Source organism: Pseudorca crassidens, chromosome 18 (assembly GCF_039906515.1).
Source record: "Pseudorca crassidens isolate mPseCra1 chromosome 18, mPseCra1.hap1, whole genome shotgun sequence".
NCBI classification, from domain to species: Eukaryota; Metazoa; Chordata; class Mammalia; order Artiodactyla; family Delphinidae; genus Pseudorca; species Pseudorca crassidens.
The window spans coordinates 69,217,542-69,238,878 of record NC_090313.1 but is presented as its reverse complement, the minus strand read 5'-3'; the positions used below and the strand labels follow the sequence as shown (position 1 = coordinate 69,238,878).

General features: G+C 34.7%; 1 protein-coding gene across 7 annotated transcripts in view; it reads left to right on the top strand.

The window, feature by feature from the left end:
• NBEA (neurobeachin) overlaps positions 1-21,337 on the top strand; it is a 630,249-nt gene that overhangs the window by 143,305 nt on the left and 465,607 nt on the right. For all 7 annotated transcript variants that reach the window (XM_067713386.1, XM_067713385.1, XM_067713382.1 and 4 more), the window contains exons 13-17: positions 849-1,017; positions 14,720-14,799; positions 15,507-15,569; positions 15,666-15,763; positions 19,405-19,497. In XM_067713386.1, coding sequence (XP_067569487.1) covers positions 849-1,017; positions 14,720-14,799; positions 15,507-15,569; positions 15,666-15,763; positions 19,405-19,497 — 503 coding nt within the window. The remainder of the gene's footprint in view (positions 1-848; positions 1,018-14,719; positions 14,800-15,506; positions 15,570-15,665; positions 15,764-19,404; positions 19,498-21,337) is intronic.

The following is a 21,337-nucleotide window of genomic DNA, read 5'->3' as shown; positions in this document are numbered from 1 at the left end:
TATATCATGATAATTGTCATCATTGTGACTGGAAAATTCCTTGTATTGTGGGCATAGAGTTTTTATCATGATATGTAAAAATATTTTTTAAAAGAAATTTATACATAAATTTTTTTTAGATATAAACATAAATTTTTTATTATTTTGCATACCTAAATTTAGCCTCCTTATATTCTAGTAGAAATCAGTAATGAGGGACATTTTCATGAATTTGAGCTGCATTTTATAATTTTCAAATCTCCCACATAACTTTGAAGTTCTAATTTTTATTATGGTTTGTCATTTTAATTATTGTGCTAAAACGCAAACCTGAAGTTTGTTCACTCTTTAAACATGGTGTTTAAACTTGTCATCTGTATATTTACATGCTAGATTCTGATAATGTGGCAATAGGTAAGAAAATTTCAAATTACATGAACTTTTAGGATCTATGACAACAATATATATTTTTTTCCAAATATGATACAGCTGGCTGATGTCAGGTTCGGTTCCTTTGAACTGCTGCAGTGTACTTTGATTCAGGGTTTTAGTCTAGTTGGCCTTTTAAATAATTTAATCTTCCTATTGGATAATTTCAATGGAATTATTGAATCATTTAAAATTATTTTGTTATTAATAACTATTAGATTACCTTTAGTAAAATTTTATTATAATGTGTTGATTCCAGATTATTTTCTTTTTATAATATAAATAACACTTAATAACTAGTTATATTTCACCTCGTAATAAATGGTTCTTTCTTGGCCTTTAATGATTTACGTTTAAATTAGAATAGAATGTATATTTATAATATAAACACTTGAGGCATTTTAAATTTATTTTAATGCTTTGCTAATATTCTGTACTAGGTTCAGCTTTCCCTATACACTTATTTGTCTGCTGAATTTATTGGAACTGCTACCATTTACACCACCATACGCAGAGTAGGAACAGTATTACAGCTAATGCATACACTAAAATATTACTACTGGGTCATTAATCCTGCCGACAGTAGTGGCATTGCACCCAAAGGTTTAGGTAAGTACAGTGCTTCTACGTTGTCTGTACTATGATTGTTGTATATCCTAAGTACTATTATAGTGAACAGATGTGCATGGTTATGCAATTAACACTGAGCTATTGTCTTTCTTGTGTAGTAGACTGGTATATTGAGAATTTTTTGTGATAAAGAAGAAGCTTATAGCTTTCGTATTCAGTTTTTGGAATAAAGACAGGTGAAAATAAATAATATTGTACCTTTTAGCCTATATGGTTGTTGTGATATAATCATAATATTAAAAACAGATGAATGATATTGCTCATGGCCAGTATGTTCTAATACAGTCGTTTAAACATTTTGAGATTGTTGCCTTCCTTTGTATTTTTTCCCCAAACTTCATTCTTTGTTCTAAGTAAAGTAGAAACTAATTTAATTCTTCAGTGCATTGAGTTGTTTTAAAAATATTGCCGATTTTCCTAATTATATAAAAAATACATGCTCATTATAGAAAATAAAATAATATAGAAGAAAAAAATTGTTCATAACCCAAACCCCAGGAGTAATCACTGTTACAAGTTGGGTGTGTGATCTTCCACTATTTCTCATTGCATAAATATGTGAAATATATTAACTCTTTTACAGAATTCAGATTCTCTTTTCTTTTTCTTGGATCTACATAGTAACCTAAGAGGATACACCACTTACGTGTTTCCAAAGTTTTGATCCTATGAATAATGCAGTGATCTATTTCTTTGTGTATACTTATTCCCCTCCATCTTTGATTTGTTTACAGTTACTGAGAAAGGGTATCCTGATAAATATTGTGAATTTTTTCAGAAGTATTGTACTAGCTTACAATTTCACCAGTGGTATGTTAGTGTGCTTTTTTCTCGGCATACTCATAATAGCAATTACCATTTTATAAAAATCTTTTTGATAGGGTAAAATAACATTTTACTATTCTAATATTCATTTATTAGCTTACATTGTCTTTCATTTTACTGATGGGCTTTTAAAATTGTGTTATTCACACTCGGGTTTATATTCTGTCATTTATGTTTTTTTCCCATTGCTTTTAGACTTAAGAATGCCTAAAATTAACTGAATACTTAACATGAGTTAGAATCTATGCTAAGCACCCTACATGTTAATTTTGTTTAATCATTTACGTGTAGTGTATTTATATATATATATGTAAATATGTAAATATATATACATATTTACACATACACATAGGGCTATATCTATATATAACTACATTGCTAATATCACTCACAGTTTGCATTTTAGGAAACTGAAAGTTGGTACAAAGTAACAGAACTAAAATTTGAATCATGAATCTGCCTGACTCAGAGCCCTAGTTTTTACGATTACACTCTGATAGAGTTTTCTCTACTCTAGACAAATCATACATTCACAAATATTTATTTCTGCTTCAAAAAATTAATTTCTAATTTACAGAAAAGTTGCAAGAATTGTACAAAGAATTCTTATATACCCCCACCATATTTCCCAATATTTTATATCTTACCATTTTATTTCTGTGTAAATATAAACATGTATATAAACATATGCATTTTTTCTGAATAAATTGAGAATAAATTATAGGTATGACGCCCTATTTCTCCTAAATACTTTAATATTTATTTCCTAAAAGGTAAGGGCACTCTCTTGAGTTAATGAAGAGCAACCATTAAAATCAGGTAATTAACATTAATACAATACTATCATCTCATACAAAGCTCCCATTAAAATTTAACCCATTTTACCAATAATATCCATTCTAGAAAAAAAAGTCTTTCTTCTTTCTCTGAATCACAGTCGAGGATCATGCGTGACATTTGGTTGCCTTGTCACCGTAATATTCTTCGATTAGAATACTTATTTTAGTATTTCCTTGTCTTCCATGGCCTTGACATTTTTGAAGAATTACAGACAATTTTTTAGAATGTCCTTTAATCTGCATTTATTTGATATTTGCTCATGATGATTTAGGTTTTTTATTTTTAGAAGGAATCACACAGAAGTCATAACAATTCTGTCTCAATGTTATCATTACAAGAGGCACATGATGTTGAGTTGTCTTATTATTTTACTAGTGATGTTAACTTTTGGTGTCTGCCAGGGTTCTTTACTGTAAAATTCCACTTTCTCCTCTGTAATCTTAAGTATCTGGTGGAGAAATACATTGAGACTATATAAACATCCTGTTCTTCAACAAACTTTTGCCCACTGGCTTTAGTTCATTGACTCTTGTCAGAATTGATCTTTACTGTGATGGCTGCCAAATGGCGACATTTTCTGAGATATTTATTAGTTTGAATTCTGCGGTAACAAAGAAGTTGTTTTTCTCTTCCATTTACTAATTTATTTGTTCATTTCTTAGCGTCAGTGTAAATTTCATGGATTCCTGTTTAATTTGGTATTATATCAACAGTTGGCACACTTTCTCTGCGAAGGGCCAGGCAGTAAAAATTTAGGCTTAGGGAGCCATAGATCTCCACTATAAGTGATCAGCTCTGCACTGTATTGCAAAAACAGCCACAGACAGTACGTAAGTGAATGGCTGTGGTTTGTTCCGGTGAAACTTAAAGAAAAAACAGTGGCTGCATGGATTTAGTGTAGAGGCTATCCCCTGAGTTGTATCCTTATTTATTTTGATGTTCAAGTTGTACCGGATTTGGCCAATAGGAGCCCCTTCACATGAGTCTTGGGTCTTTATGACAAACGTCCATAAATTTTTTGTACTTCCTTGCTTTCTGGTGTAGGATATTTTTGGTTCATCTTTTATTTTCCATATCTCAGAAGCCCTGGTTTGTTTTGTAGATATGGTTTTAAGAAACCAAGATCTGGGTGATAGGTGTGCTTATTGTGTTTATTGCTCTTTGGGTATCATTGCTTCTAGGCATTCTTGTTGGACAGATCTAGGAAATATAAGCTTAAATGCAAATACATATATATGTATATGCATACCTCTAAACTGATCTATCTGTATTAATAACCATGAGTTCACACAAGTATATTCAATCCCAATCCAAAACCACATGGGTCAGTCTAGCCTCAAATTGATTATTTTTACAACTTTCTTCTTTCAATATTTAGAAATCTGGCTGCCATTATCTTTAATATTTTTTTAATATATTTAATTATTCTACTTTATGAAACCCACATTCTTACCCATGCACCATCACCTTCTAAGCTTTGACATTGCCAGTTGGCTCTGACCATCTTCGGCTCTGACATAAAATAGTCCTTTTCACCTCCTTGCCCCTTATTGTTTCTTTACCACTGACCATACTACTGGCCTCTGTTGTCTCCTCACCCTGACCCTGAAAATCCTGCCAGACTTAGTTGCCTCCTTGGCCCTTTCCAGCCCCTTGTGTCTCCTTGGCCTCTGCTGCTTCCGCAGGTCCCTGTGCCCTTCGGTCCCACTGGCTCTGGCTATCTCAAGGAGAGGGGAGGGAAGAAAACAAATAAATATAATTTTTTAAAAAGTGACAAAGTGGAAGAGTATTTCTTTTTCTTTTCATTGAATTTTATACTTTTTCAAAAAGTTAAAAAAGTTTTTTTAATTGAGGTATACTTAATAATTAACATATTAGTTTTGGGTGTATAATGTAATGATTTGATATTTGTGTACATTGAGAAATGATCACCACAATAATTCAATGTCACTGTACATCGTTAAATTTGTTTTTTTTTCTTGTGATAAGAACTTTTAAAATTTACTCTCTTAGCAACTTTCAAATATGCAATACAGAATTATCTGCAGTAACCATGTTGTACATTACATGCCCCTGATGTATCATTTCTTTTTCTTTATGGTTTAATTTATTCTTTTTAATCTATCTTTTAATTAATTTGTTCTCTGTAATCTTTTTTTTTTTTTTTTTTGCGGTACGCAGCCTCTCACTGTTGTGGCCTCTCCCGTTGCGGAGCACAGGCTCCGGACGCGCAGGCTCAGCGGCCATGGCCCACGGGCCCAGCTGCTCCGCGGCACGTGGGATCTTCGCGGGCCGGGCGGGGCACGAACCCGGGTCCCCTGCATCGGCGGGCGGACTCCCAACCACTGCGCCACCAGGGAAGCCCCTGTTCTCTTTAATCTTTTTGATTTAACTTTTCAATCTATCTGAAATTAATTTTGTTATTTAGTGGAATGTGAGGTTTTGAAACACATAGTTTTCTATATTACAATTTTTTCAATACTAATTTGACCTAAATAATGCTTTCTTTTAAGAACATTTTAAAGATAATATGTACTACACTACCTTTTCATGGAAGTATTATGCATGTGTGCACTAACCTTGAGAAGTAGAATCTTTTTCCTTTGACTGTGATTTCACACTTCTGTCTCTGAAATTTTTTTTTTTTTTTACATCTTTATTGGAGTATAATTGCTTTACAATGGTGTGTTAGTTTCTGCTTTATAACAAAGTGAATCAGTTATACATATACATATGTTCCCATATCTCTTCCCTCTTGCATCTCCCTCCCTCCCACCCTAACTATCCCACCCAACTAGGTGGTCACAAAGCACCGAGCTGATCTCCCTGTGCTATGCGGCTGCTTCCCACTAGCTATCTATTTTACGTTTGGTAGTGTATATATGTCCATGCCACTCTCTCGCTTTGTCACAGCTTACCCTTCCCCTTCACCATATCCTTAACTCCATTCTCTAGTAGGTCTGTGTCTTTATTCCTGTCTTACCCCTAGGTTCTTCATGACGTTTTTTTTTTTTCTTAAATTCCATATATATGTGTTAGCATATGGTATTTGTCTTTCTCTTTCTGACTTACTTCACTGTGTATGACAGACTCTAGGTCCATCCACCTCATTACAAATAGCTCAATTTCGTTTCTTTCTATGGCTGAGTAATATTCCATTGTATATATGTGCCACATCTTCTTTATCCATTCATCCGATGATGGACACTTAGGTTGTTTCCATCTCTGGGCTATTGTAAATAGAGCTGCAATGAACATTTTGGTGTATGACTCTTTTTGAATTATGGTTTTCTCAGGGTATATGCCCAGCAGTGGGATTGCTGGGTCATACGGTAGTTCTATTTGTAGTTTTTTAAGGAACCTCCATACTGTTCTCCATAGTGGCTGTACCAATTCACATTCCCACCAGCAGTGCAAGAGTGTTCCCTTTTCTCCACACCCTCTCCAGCATTTATTGTTTCCAGAATTTTTGATGATGGCCATTCTGATTGGTGTGAGATGATATCTCATGGTAGTTTTGATTGCATTTCTCTAATGATTAATGATGTTGAGCATTCTTTCATGTGTTTGTTGGCAGTCTGTGTATCTTCTTTGGAGAAATGTCTATTTAGATCTTCTGCCCATTTTTGGATTGGGTTGTTTGTTTTTTGTTATTGAGCTTATAAATTTTGGAGATTAATCCTTTGTCAGTTGCTTAATTTGTAAATATTTTCTCCCATTCTGAGGGTTGTCTTTTGGTCTTGTTTATGGCTTCCTTTGCTGTGCAAAAGCTTTAAAGTTTCATTAGGTCCCATTTGTTTATTTTTGGTTTTATTTCCATTTCTCTAGGAGGTGGGTCAAAAAGGATCTTGCTGTGATTTATGCCATAGAGTGTTCTGCCTGTGTTTTCCTCTAAGAGTTTGATAGTGTCTGGCCTTACATTTAGGTCTTTAATCCATTTTGAGCTTATTTTTGTGTATGGTGTTAGGGAGTGATCTAATCTCATACTTTTACATGTAGCTGTCCAGTTGTCCCAGCACCACTTATTGAAGAGGCTGTCCTTTCTCCACTGTACATTCCTGCCTCCTTTATGAAAGATAAGGTGACCATATGTGCATAGGTTTATCTCTGGGCTTTCTATCCTGTTCCATTGATCTATATTTCTGTTTTTGTGCCACTACCATACTGTCTTGATTACTGTAGCTTTGTAGTATAGTCTGAAGTCAGGAAGCCTGATTCCTCCATCTCCATTTTTCGTTCTCAAGATTGCTTTGGCTATTCGGGGTCTTTTTTGTTTCCATACAACTTGTGGAACTTTTTGTTCTAGTTCTGTGAAAAATGCCAGTGGTAGTTTGATAGGGATTGCATTGAATGTGTAGATTGCTTTGGGTAGTAGAGTCATTTTCACAATGTTGATTCTTCCAATCCAAGAACATGGTATATCTCTCCATCTATTTGTATCATCTTTAATTTCTTTCATCAGTGTCTTATAATTTTCTGCATACAGGTCTTTTGTCTCCTTAGGTAAGTTTATTCCTAGATATTTTATTCTTTTTGTTGCAATGGTAAATGGGAGTGTTTTCTTGATTTCACTTTCAGATTTTTCATCACTAGTGTATAGGAATGCCAGAGATTTCTGTGCATTAATTTTGTATCCTTCTACTTTACCAAATTCATTGATTAGCTCTAGTAGTTTTCTGGTAGCATCTTTAGGATTCTCTGTGTATAGTATCATGTCATCTGCAAACAGTGACAGCTTTACTTCTTCTTTTCTGATTTGGATTCCTTTTATTTCCTTTTCTTCTCTGATTGCTGTGGCTACAACTTCCAAAACTATGTTGAATAAGAGTGGTGAGAGTGGGCAACCTTGTCTTGTTCTTGATCTTAGTGGAAATGCTTTCAGTTTTTCACCATTGAGGACAATGTTGGCTGTGGGTTTGTCATATATGGCCTTTATTATGTTGAGGAAAGTTCCCTCTATGCCTACTTTCTGCAGGGTTTTTATCATAAATGGGTGTTTAATTTTGTCGAAAGCTTTCTCTGCATCTACTGAGATGATCATATGGTTTTTCTCCTTCAATTTGTTAATATGGTGTATCACGTTGATTGATTTGCGTATATTGATGAATCCTTGCATTCCTGGAATAAACCCCAGTTGATCATGGTGTATGATCCGTTTAATGTGTTGTTGATTCTGTTTGCTAGTATTTTGTTGAGGATTTCTGTGTCTATGTTCATCAGTGATATTGGCCTGTAGTTTTCTTTGTGACATCTTTGTCTGGTTTTGGTATCAGGGTGATGGTGGCCTCGTAGAATGAGTTTGGGAGTGTTCCTCCCTCTGCTATATTTTGGAAGAGTTTGAGAAGGATAGGTGTTAGCTCTTCTCTAAATGTTTGATAGAATTCACCTGTGAAGGCATCTGGTCTTGGGCTTTGATTTGTTGGAAAATTTTTAATCACAGTTTCAATTTCAGTGCTTGTGATTGCTCTGTTCATATTTTCTGTTTCTTCCTGATTCAGTCTTGGCAGGTTGTGCATTTCTAAGAATTTGTCCGTTTCTTCCAGGTTGTCCATTTTGTTGGCTTAGAGTTGCTTGTAGTAATCTCTCATGATCCTTTGTATTTCTGCAGTGTCAGTTGTTACTTCTTTTTCATTTCTAATTCTATTGATTTGAGTCTTCTCCCTTTTTTTCTTGATGAGTCTGGCTAATGGTTTATCAATTTTGTTTATCTTCTCAAAGAACCAGCTTTTAGTTTTATTGATCTATGGTATCGTTTCCTTCATTTCTTTTTCATTTATTTCTGATCTGATTTTTATGATTTCTTTCCCTCTGCTAACTTTGGGTTTTTTTTGTTGTTGTTGTTCTTCTTTCTCTAATTGCTTTAGGTGCAAGGTTAGGTTGTTTATTCGAGATGTTTCCTTCTTCTTAAGGTAGGATCGTATTGCTATAAACTTCCCTCTTAGAACTGCTTTTGCGGCATCCCATAGGTTTTGGGTCGTCGTGTCTCCATTGTCATTTGTTTCTAGGTATTTTTTAATTTCCTCTTTGATTTCTTCAGTGATCACTTCGTTATTAAGTAGTGTATTGTTTAGCCGTCCATGTGTTTGTATTTTTTACAAATCTTTTCCTGTAATTGATATCTAGTCTCATGGCGTTGTGGTCGGAAAAGATACTTGATATAATTTCAATTTTCTTAAATTTACCAAGGCTAGATTTGTGACCCAAGATATGATTTATCCTGGAGATTGTTCCATGAGCACTTGAGAAAAATGTGTATTCTGTTGTTTTTGGATGGAATGTCCTATAAATATCAATTAAGTCCATCTTGTTTAATGTATCATTTAAAGCTTGTGTTTCCTTATTTATTTTCATTTTGGATGATCTGTCCATTAGTGAAAGTGGGTGTTAAAGTCCTCTACTATGAATGTGTTACTGTTGATTTCCCCTGTTATGGGTGTTAGTATTTGCCTTATGTATTGACGTGCTCCTATGTTGGGTGCATAAATATTTACAATTGTTATATCTTCTTCTTGGATCGATCCCTTGATCATTATGTAGTGTCCTTCTTTGTCTCTTGTAATAGTCTTTATTTTAAATTCTATTTTGTCTGATATGAGAATTGCGACTCCAGCTTTCTTTTGGTTTCCATTTGCATGGAATATCTTTTTCCATCCCCTTACTTTCAGTCTGTATATGTCTCTAGGTCTGAAGTGGGTCTCTTGTAGACAGCATATATAAGGGTCTTGTTTTTGTATCCATTCAGCCAGTCTGTTTCTTTTGGTGGGAGCATTTAGTCCATTGACATTTAAGGTGATTATCGATATGTATGTTCCCATTCCCATTTTCTTAATTGTTTTGGGTTCGTTATTGTAGGTCTTTTCCTTCTCTTGTGTTTCTTGCCTAGAGAAGTTCCTTTAGTATTTGTTGTAAAGCTGTTTTGGTGGTGCTGAGCTCTCTCAGCTTTTGCTTATCTGTAAAGGTTTTAATTTCTCTGTCAAATCTGAATGAGTTCCTTGCTGGGTAGAGTAATCTTGGTTGCAGGTTTTTCTCCTTCAGCACTTTAAATATGTCCTGCCACTCCCTTCTGGCTTGCAGAGTTTCTGCTGAAAGCTCAGCTGTTAACCTTATGGGGATTTCCTTGTGTGTTATTTGTTGTTTTTCCCTTGCTGCTTTTAATATGCTTTCTTTGTATTTAATTTTTGATAGTTTGATTAATATGTGTCTTGGCGTGTTTCTCCTTGGATTTATCCTGTATGGGACTCTCTGTGCTTCCTGGACTGGATTAACTATTTCCTTTCCCCTATTAGGGAAGTTTTCAACTATAATCTCTTCAAATATTTTCTCAGTCCCTTTCTTTTTCTCTTCTTCTTCTGGAACCCCTATAATTCGAATGTTGGTGCGTTTAATGTTGTCCCAGAGGTCTCTGAGACTGTCCTCAGTTCTTTTCATTCTTTTTTCTTTATTCTGCTCTGCAGTAGTTATTTCCACTATTTTATCTTCCAGGTCACTTATCCGTTCTTCTGCCTCAGTTATTCTGCTATTGATCCCATCTAGAGTATTTTTAATTTCATTTATTATGTTGTTCATCGTTGCTTGTTTCATCTTTAGTTCTTCTAGGTCCTTGTTAACTGTTTCTTGCATTTTGTCTATTCTATTTCCAAGATTTTGGATCATCTTTACTATCATTATTCTGAATTCTTTTTCAGGTAGACTGCCTATTTCCTCTTCATTTGTTAGGTCTGGTGGGTTTTTATCTTGCTCCTTCATCTGCTGTGTGTTTTTATGTCTTTTCATTTTGCTTATCTTACTGTGTTTGGGGTCTCCTTTTTGCAGGCTGAAGGTTTGTAGTTCCTGTTGTTTTTGGTGTCTGTCCCCAGTGGCTAAAGTTGGTTCAGTGGTTTGTGTAGGTTTCCTGGTGGAGGGGACTAGTGCCTGTGTTCTGGTGGATGAGGCTGGATCTTGTCTTTCTGGTGGGCAGGTCCACGTCTGGTGGTGTGTTTTGGGGTGTCTGTGGACTTATTATGATTTTAGGCAGCCTTTCTGCTAATGGGTGGGGTTACGTTCCTGTCTTGCTAGTTGTTTGGCGTAGGGTGTCCAGCACTGTAGCTTGCTGGTCGGTGAGTGAAGCTGGGTCCTGGTGTAGAGATGGAGATCTCTGGGAGATTTTCGCCATTTTATATTATTATGTGGAGCTAGGAGGTCTCATGTGGACCAGTGTCCTGAAGTTGTCTCTCCCACCTCATAGGCACAGCACTGACTCCTGGCTGCAGCACCAAGAGCCTTTCATGCACACGGCTCAGAATAAAAGGGAGAAAAAGTAGAAAGAAAGAAAGAAGGGAAGAAAGGAAGAAAGGAAGGAAGGAAGAAAGAAAGAAGGGAGGGAGGGAGGAAGGAAGGAAAGAAGGAATGAAGGAAGGAAAGAAGATAAAATAAAAGTTATTAAAATAAAAAATTATTAAGAAAAAAATTGTTTTTAAAGAAAATACAAACAAACAAAAAACAACAACAAAAAAAACGGACGGATAGAACCTTAGGACAAATGGTGGAAGCAAAGCTATACAGACAAAATCTCACACAGAAGCATACACATACACACTCACAAAAAGAGGAAAAGGGGAAAAAAATAAATCTTGCTCTCAAAGTCCACCTCCTCAATTTGGAATGATTCATTGTCTATTCAGGTATTCCACAGATGCAGGGTACATCAAGTTGATTGTGGAGCTTTAATCCGCTGCTTCTGAGGCTGCTGGGAGAGATTTCCTTTTCTCTTTGTTCTCACAGCTCCTGGTGCTCAGCTTTGGATTCGGCCCCCGCCTCTGCGTGTAGGTCGCTGGAAGGCGTTTGTTCTTCGCTCAGACAGGACAGGGTTAAAGGAGCAGCTGCTTCGGGGGCTGTGGCTCAATGAGGCCGGGAGGAGGGAGGGGCATGGAGTGTGGGGCGACGTTGCACCAGCCTGAGGCGTGCTGTGCGTTCTCCCGGGGAAGTTGTCCCTGGATCCCGGGACCCTGGCTGTGGCGGGCTGCACAGGCTCCCCGGAAGGGGTATGTGGATAGTGACCTGTGGTCACACACAGGCTTCTTGGTGGCGGCAGCAGCAGCCTTAGCGTCTCCTGCCCGTCTCTGGTGTCCGCGCTTTCAGCCACAGCTCGCGTCCGTCTCTGAAGCTCCTTTAAGCAGCGCTCTTAATCTCCTCTCCTCACGTACCAGGAAACAGAGAGGGAAGAAAAAGTCTCTTGCCTCTTCGGCAGGTCCAGACTTTTCCCCGGACTCCCTCCCGGCCAGCCATGGTGCACTAACCCCTTGCAGGCTGTGTTCTCGCCGCCAACCCCAGTCCTCTCCCTGCGCTCCTTCCAAAGCCTGAGCCTCAGCTCCTAGCCTGCCCGCCCCGGCGCGTGAGGAGACAAGCCTCTCGGGCTGGTGAGTGCCCGGTCGGCACCAATCCTCTGTGTGGGAATCTCTCCACTTTGCCCCCCGCACCCTGTTGCTGTGCTCTCCTCCCCGGTTCCGCAGCTTTCCCCCTCCGCCACCCGCAGTCTCTGCCCGTGAAGGGGCTTCCTAGTGTGTGGAAACCTTTCGTCCTTCACAGCTCCCTCCCACTGGTGCAGGTCCCATCCATATCCTTTTGTCTCTGTTTATTATTTTTTTTCTTTTGCCCTACCCAGGTACGTGCGGACTTTCTTACCTTTTGGGAGGTCTGAGGTCTTCTGCCAGCATTCCGTAGGTGTTCTGTAGGAGCTTTTCAACGTGTAGATGTATTTCTGGTGTATCTGTGGGGAGGAAGGTGATCTCCGCGTCTTACTCTTCCGCCATCTTCCCCTCGTCCCCCTGTCTCTGACATTTTTATATATGATTCACTGTAAAAACATTTATTTATATTAAAAATCTCATAGTAGTACATGATCTTGGTAGCCCGTGAAATAATGTAAAGATTTGTGATTAAAAAGTTAATACTTTCCCAGGAGCCAGTATTACCAGTCTTATATATTTTTTCACCTGTATTTGTCTGCTCAAACATGAACTTACAGATTTATATGCATAGGTAATTCATATTATAGGTGTTTCAAAGACTTATTCTGAATATATCACAAACACAAAGTGGTATTATATATGTAAATATAATGAACCTTGTATGAGTATCACCAAGCTTAAGAAATAGAATATTACCATAAGCCTGTATATATCTATCCTTGGTCAGACATTTATCCCATTTCCAGGCGTAGAGATAACCCCATCTTCAATTTTATGTGTATTATACCTTTTCTTGAGTCTTTATTATTTTTTACTGCGCTCTTTATTTTTTACTGTGCTTTATTCCTTTGTTATTTACATTGTGTAATATCAATATATGACAGTAGTAAGTATACTGAGTGCTTACAATTAAAATGGACCAGTTACTATTCTAATTCCTTTACATATGTTGATCCATTTAATCCTCACAAAATATCCTATGACAAAGAGCTTTTGTCCTCATCCTAACAACAAGAAACACTTATGCACAAAGATAGTATAACACTTGTGCAATTTCATTAAGTGGCGGCCAAATTATAAATAAAAGTAAGGAAATTATTACTGAAATAATGGTGCTGTCTCTAAGGAGATGGTGTGGGGGATGTGATCAGGAAGGAGGGTGTGGTTCAGAGCTGAGAGCTGGGTAGGGTGAGGCTTTATTGTATGCTGAAGCAGACTGGTGCCACCACCAATTATTAATATTTGATGAGATGGTTGTCAAACCATTGGTGGCATGAACTTGAAACCAGTCATGGAGGGAGTATTTATTTACACAACAGAAACCAGAAATCTGCATATGATATAAATCAGGACCTCACCCTCCACTCTGCGAAGCTCCTTTACCTACACACCAAGGGTTGATAAGTTTCTCTGCCAAGCTGCTGTCAGTTTTCAGTTTCGTGACCTAAGAAGTTGTTATACAGGTGTTCATCTTATAATAATTCATTAAGTTGTAAATGTATATCTTCTGTATGTGTACTGTATTTCACAATGAAAATATTAAAAAAAACAAAAATAATAGCAAGTTTTGGTAAGGAGGGAAAGAGTACTTTGTACACTATTGGCAGGAGTAGGGCAACAAATGTAGAAATGAGAAAGAGATTTCTTTCCCAAGAGTAGATAAAATGGATTGTTTAAGGGCTAATTTGTTTTGATGTGTAATAATCTACACATAAATATTTGTGGAGTGAATAAGCAGATGCTATAAATTATACATAAAAGATTATAGATTAAAACTTATACAGAAGCTATATAAATCTGGGTTGCTTCAAGTAAGGCTTGATGTTTAAGGACTTCATGGTTCTAGCTATGTTTCTTAAAGGTATAATTTCATTACTGCATATTACATATTATATATATATCATGGCATATTCTCATTTTTATTGGTAATTAAATAGTTGCACTTATTTACTTTGAAATTTAGGTGTTCTATTGGAAATGATATGTACAGTGTAACTGTTCATGCTTGTTTCATTTATTGATTCCAACATTTATTGAGTGTCATAATAATATGTATTTTGTATATATAAGTGTCATAGAAAAAAAAAGCTTCAAAACAAATAATTACGTAGAGTGTCACTTTTCTATGGTTTGTTCTATAATGTGCAGATGAAAATGGAGAATGATTTTAAACATAGACAGGTAAGAAGAAGGTGGAAGAAATATTGGGAAAACTTGGATTTGAGGGGGAAAAGGGAACCTATTAAGTTAATAAAAGTAGGGAAATGTATCCATGTAAAGACTTGATATTATTTATTTATCAATGAATAGTAATATAATTTTTAAAAAGTAATTCTTTCCCGCAAATCTGACATTGAGTAAAAAATTTGAAATTGCCAAAAATCTGAAAATAATATTTGTATTCTCTATTATTGAAATTGTACAGAATTAATACTAAGAAATATGATAATTATAATGACTATAACTTAAAGTATTCCATAATATCACAACATGATTGCATTAAGCTTATTATTAAGTAATAATAATGAGGGGTTTTATTGTTTGTTGTTTCTTTTTCTGTTTTATTCTAGATGGTCCCCGGCCATCACAAAAAGAAATTATATCTCTACGGGCATTTATGTTACTTTTCCTGAAACAGCTTATATTAAAGGTAAAACAGTTTTATGTAATTCAAAATTGCAGTATATTACATGAAAAGAATGTTTTGGCAGAGTTTAAATCATTATTGTAAAATTAGTTTTACAACCTTTAATTCATGAATTGCTTTCAATATTCTGTAAATCTTAGTATTAACTTTTGTTGAACTTCACTTTGTGCTAATACTCTTTGAGGTCCTCTATCCTAAGGGGTGTAGCAGAAATAGACAAGGAACATATATACATAAAAATTGAGCATGAAGATTTCATTTTAGAAAATGATCTGTGTTCCTGTTTGAGAAGACTTATATATTTTTATCACATTAGGATTTTTAAAAGATTAAGATAAATAGAAAATAAAGGTAAAATGCACAGCAATTAATATTGTAAAGTTTTATGGTAATTTGCATTATTTTAAGAAAAGAATACATGTTTAGAAAATAGTAATCTTAATATATTTAGACGATCAAAATATAATAATTTTTATAGTAAAGTCAGTCAAACATTAGCAACTTTAGAAGAATAGGTACAATTTTCTAAATATGTACTTATTTACCTTGAAATAATATAGTCTATGAATTATGAAGTATCTAGATATTTTAATTAAAGCATCACTGCTTTTAAGTTGTCCATATTTTATTTTAAAGTGATCATTTTGATGGCTGTCTTTAATTAAAGTTTTAATTTTAGATTTAAATTAATTAATTTTTTAAAAAATTAGGATCGAGGGGTCAAGGAAGATGAACTTCAGAGTATATTAAATTACCTGCTTACAATGCATGAGGTAGGACATGGTCTGGGTCTTCTATTTTAATAATTTTATTCAATGCGTTAGAAGACATTTATAACTAAATAAATATTGCTGATCCTTATTATGCAGGATGAAAATATTCATGATGTGTTACAGTTACTAGTGGCTTTAATGTCAGAACACCCAGCCTCAATGATACCAGCGTTTGATCAAAGAAATGGAATAAGGTATGTTTATAATATTAGTACTATTAGTAGGCTTTAATTGAGTACAGTTGTGCTTCCCAGAATAATCCCTATTGAGTTAACTTTTGAGTGTATATAGCAAAATCTTACACATAAGAAGGGAATAGATGGAGAAAGCTGTTATTAATCTTCTAATACTCAAGGGAACTGATGAAGTGTACAGAAAATGGGTCTCGGGTCTCAAGAAGAGTAATTATATTGCTGTTGCTGTAGTAAAGACATTTTAAGTAGTGGGAAGAGCAAATATTTTGGCAAGAAGATGAGAGAGCATGGTATATTTCGACGAAAGAGAGTTCAAGAAAAGTCTATGAGTTTAGGCTCAAGAGCTAGATAGTGGCCAGGTTTGAAAGATCCGTATAATGATAAGAAGTTCAGATTTTATTTTATTGGTGATGAAAACTAAAGAATTTTGAATACACAACTGATTTGCTCAGATTTCTGTTTTGCTAGATTTACAATCAGCAGTGTGGAAAATGAGTTGGAGATAGATAAAACTGATGTAGCAAGATCAGTAGAGAGATTATTTTATTCATCAGTGTTAGAGATGATGAGCTAGGACAGTGGCAGTATGATGGGAATGATGGAGATGAAATATTTTGGAACAAGAAGCCAAATTTGAAAACTAACTTTACTTATGGTGATTGTAAAGTAATTGTGTAGATAAGTAAAACATAGTTTCTTGGTTAGTATTCTTATTAACTTAAACCTAAAACCTAGCCCCTTAAGGAGTCTCCCTTATTATTTTTCTGCAATCTGAGTTATTTGAATAAATAAGAAATCTAGGTTATGCCATGTGTACCTGAGTGAACTTCCACAGGTTATAAAAAGAGTTTGGAAATAATATATTAGTAAATGTCAAGGGACTTTATTAGTGCTTCTTTTACTTGGCCATTTATATCAGCAAATAACAACTTTCTAGTCTTGAAGGACTTTCTTTTCAAATCAGAGAAGCAATCACTTTATTTCTATGTGGATATCTAACTTGTGACACCACTCTTACCTTTGAGTTTACAACCCATTGGGTTGCTAACCTATTTAAATAAGAAGATTGTACATTTAATTATTAACAACTACAAATATATTTTATTGTGAGGTTGAACTGTATGAAATTGCTGAAACTTAAGTGACTTTACCAAATAAAGGCAACTTCATATGGCTAACCTAATAATATAATACAAACAATTACACTCATTCTCCTTAAATTATATTTAGATTGAACACTTAGTATCCTTGAACTTAGATCCTAGTACCTGCTTCTTTTATTATATTAACTGATTAATTAAGAAATCAATTAAAAATATACTCATTACCCTTATGAATGATACCAACCTTTGATTGGTTAATATGGTGAAATGCAAAAATAGAATCCTGCTTTCCTTTGACACACTGGAAATAATTATCTTACGAGAGAGTGCTATTTGGTAAGCTCTTTAGAGAACTGAAATAGTATCTTAACTGTATAACATGAAAAGATTGATTGAGCACAATAAGTACAAAGGCCTTGTTGCTCATGGTTGACACCAGCTGAACATGTCACATTGTTACCAGTGTGTTCAAAATAATCACAAACATGGAGAATGTGCTACTTTAGTTTTTCCACTTAAAAAGAATGTAGAGGATGTAGGCTCTGGTTTAGAATATGGAAAAAATAGGCTTATTAGATACAAAATTTTAAATTCTGTATCCTAGAAAATAGGTACTAAAGGGTGACAGTTATGTATGGGGAAATTTTTGATTAATTATAATTCAAGCATGCTAAGAAATGAACACAAAGAATGAACTTAATTTAATTCTGATAATATTTTAACTGGACTTAAGGAAGACCTTGTGGTGATACTGACCTGAACATAAAAAAATGTAATATTTTTATATCTGAAAATCTTTAGAGAAAAGAATAATTTCTTTTTTCACATAGTTTAGATCATTTTCTGGCTGAATATAGTAAGCTGGGGCAAATGAATTAGGATTCACCTGTATTATTATATTGTAAGTAAACAGTCATTAATTGATTTGTCAGTAAATTTCCTTTTCATACTTTATCTTGGTTTTTGTAAGAAATACGTGTCTTGTTGTGAAAAAAATCCTATGTAGCACAGATGTCTGATGGCCTTAGATGATTTCATATTTCAAATATTAAATCATAATTTCTGTTGATCTAAGGTGGATCTTATACCTTTTTACTCCTTTAACTCAGTTATTCCTAGAGAATAGGAATTCTGTGGGAGTTTCTGATTACATATCTGAGTATAGTCATATTTTTATGCTGTGCGGTTTTGCTTTGGTTTTCAAGATTATTTTTGCTGTTGAATGTTCTTTGTTATGATTTCCTGAATATTTCTTTGACATGTATAATTTTTCTATTGTCATATTTGTCTTTTTTTCATTACTGTTGTTGGTCCTTAAAAGTTCTGAAAATATATTTCATTGTAAATTTAGATTCATTTAAGAACTTGAGGGTTTTGCAAAAAACTATCTTCTGAAGGAAATAATCACTGTAGAGTTTACTTCTTCTCATAATGTATTCTTCAGTAGTATAATTTTTAAAAAGTATTATCAACAATGTATTATTTTATTTTTTAAAGTCTATGTTACTTTAAATAAAATAGATGTCATTAACTTTCAGTTATTTGTTCCCCTCTGTTAATGTCACTGAAATGAAAGGAAAATCATACTGCATCTTCTCTTACCTGTTTTTGTGTTCAGACTATATTACTTCACTTCAAAATATAAAATGGCATTTTAAGTTTTACAAAGATATTTAATAGAATAAAGCACACCCTAATTTTATAGAGTCACCACAGCCACCCTCAGAACCTTCTTAAATTGTAGAATTAGTTGCAAAAGAATGCAGTTATTATTGCCCCCTTCTACCTTATAGAAAAAATATTTGTTTTTATTTTTTGAAAAAAATGAGATAAAAATTTTGAAGTACATATAAGTATTATAATGAATATATCCCTGCTGTTATATAGGATTTGAAGTGACTGTGTAAGTTAGGTCATGTGTTAGTTTATTGTAGAAACACATTAGGGTAGGAACCAAGAATTGGAAATCTATGAAGAAACAAGTTTGCTTCTTCTGCGACTTCCTGTATAGCTGCTTTATTCCTTCTGTATATAGACTCACCTTTGTGAACAAAACAAGGCTGTCCTATAGTTTCTCTTTTAAATCATTTCCTAATTCAGGAGCCCAACAAAGACTAGATATTGTTTCTCAGAACTCATTCCAAATTCTCAGAAAAGAAAAATAATTTGGCAGGTAGGTACCCATGGTCCGTTTAGCCATAACCAAGAAAAAAGGTCATTAAGTACGAATGTCAGGGGAAACTCAAATAGAAGAGGAAATGTGGCTTAACTAAGCATGGATCTTAAACTTGAAAATGTTGTTTAGTGTGCTGGGAGGAAATACTTATGAACGACCAATCACACTGTTCTTTTGAGGATGTATTTGAAATCCAAATTTAAAGAAAATTAATGTGCTTATTTCCAACTTTTTCAAAGAATTTAAAAACCTGAGAGGTCTTTTATGTTTTATATATTTATAGTTTATTTGTAAAGTATACAGTGCTTATATTTTTAATATTCGTAAGTGCTCAAAATATCATTTATTTCTATATATTTTAGGGTAATCTACAAATTATTGGCCTCTAAAAGTGAAAGTATTTGGGTTCAAGCTCTGAAGGTTCTGGGATACTTTCTGAAGCATTTAGGTCACAAGTAAGTTGATGTTTTTCACAATGAATTGTAGAAATATCTACTGAAACTGTATTTCTACTAGGTTTGTAACACATGAATTTGACTGGAATGATCTTATAATGGAAAATAATAACTTCTTGTGGTAAAAGTTGTAAAAATATTTTATGAAAGAATGTTTTTTTTTTTTTTTTTGCTGTACGCGGGCCCCTCACTGTTGTGGCCTCTCCCGTTGCGGAGCACAGGCTCCGGACGTGCAGGCTCAGCGGCCATGGCTCACGGGCCCAGCCGCTCTGCGGCATGTGGGATCTTCCCGGACCGGGGCACGAACCCGTGTCTCCTGCATTGGCAGGTGGACTCTCAACCACTGCGCCACCAGGGAAACCCCAGAAAGAATGGTTTTTAATAGTAGTTTATAGAACAAAATCACATTTAAGTAATATGGTTTATTCCTGTTGACCTACTGGAAAGAAAATATTGTTCTTTTAAGGATATAATAAAATATTTCATCAAATAAAATAAAACACATAGGGATATGATTTCAAAGAAAACTTGCTTGACACAGGGAAATTGAGGTCTTCCTGAGACCTACTCTTTTGCTCACATGCTAAGTCAGTATTTAATGTCTGTCTGTATTCTTTTCTAACGTTGAGGCTTATTGTGATTTGAAGATCCTATAATATCTCTTTTTTCACCCAAAGTCCAGAATTTAGATGCTTTTAAAAATCACCTGCTGATATAATGAATGTTTTCCATACTGTGTTGTCCTGTGCATGAATAGTCTTGTATAAATCCATTTTCTATACAAATGAGCCCAGGAAAGTAGTACTGCCGTAATGATAGGTGGGGTTCCTCTCAGAACTTTAGAATTGCTAATTTTTTTTGTATTTTGATTTACTAAGAGTTTATCGGTAACACTGATGAAAACTGCACAACATTCAGGTAAAACACCTCTAACATGCTAAATAGTCTAGAAGAGTAGATATTATTTTCATTTTGGTACCAAATCAGTGGTTAAGTAAGAGAGAACAGAAATATTATATATATATATATATAGAGAGAGAGAGAGAGAGAGAGAGAGAGAGAGAGAGAGGGAGAGAGAGAGAGGGAGAGAGAGAGAGAGGGAGAGGGAGGGGGAGAGAGAGAGAGAGAGAGAGTAGTTCAACAAAACCAGGATTGTAGAAAAGAGTAATGTGCATCTGAGGAACTATAAGTATACTAGGTGATAGAATACTGCGAGTGAGAGCATATGCACCATTAACAAGAAGAGATAATGATCACTCATTTAACTTTGGTTAAGTAAAGGAAATTGACTGGGAATAATTAATAAAGGATTCTAACCCTATATGCAACTTCTTAAAAATTGTCAAGAAAACACATTTTAAAATATAGAAATGTGGAAAAGATAAACAAAACTAACCAGTACATGAAGAACAGTCACTGGAAAATACTGCTATGGAGTACACAATAAGTTTGATTAAAAACTTTACCATAAGTTAAAAAAGTAAGAAATAAATGAATTGCTTCTGAGAAAGGGCAGCTACTAAACAGAATTTCAAGAAGTTGAAAGAACTGGTAGAATATCACTGAAATGTTGAATCATGAGCTAAGAAAATTTTGGAAAAAATTGGTGGAAAAAACTATCACACAAAAATGGAATTGGAAGACACTCAAGGAAGAGAAACTCTGTGGATAACATAGTAAGATACACAGAAGATAAAAATGAAAACAAAGCAAATAATGTGTGTGGATGAATATATGAGTGTTCAGAAGGATTAAAGAGAAAATGATTGATACAGAAGGCACAGAAATTCCAAAAATGGCATAAATGGAGTTTCCAAATAAGAAAAGCAGACAATGTAAC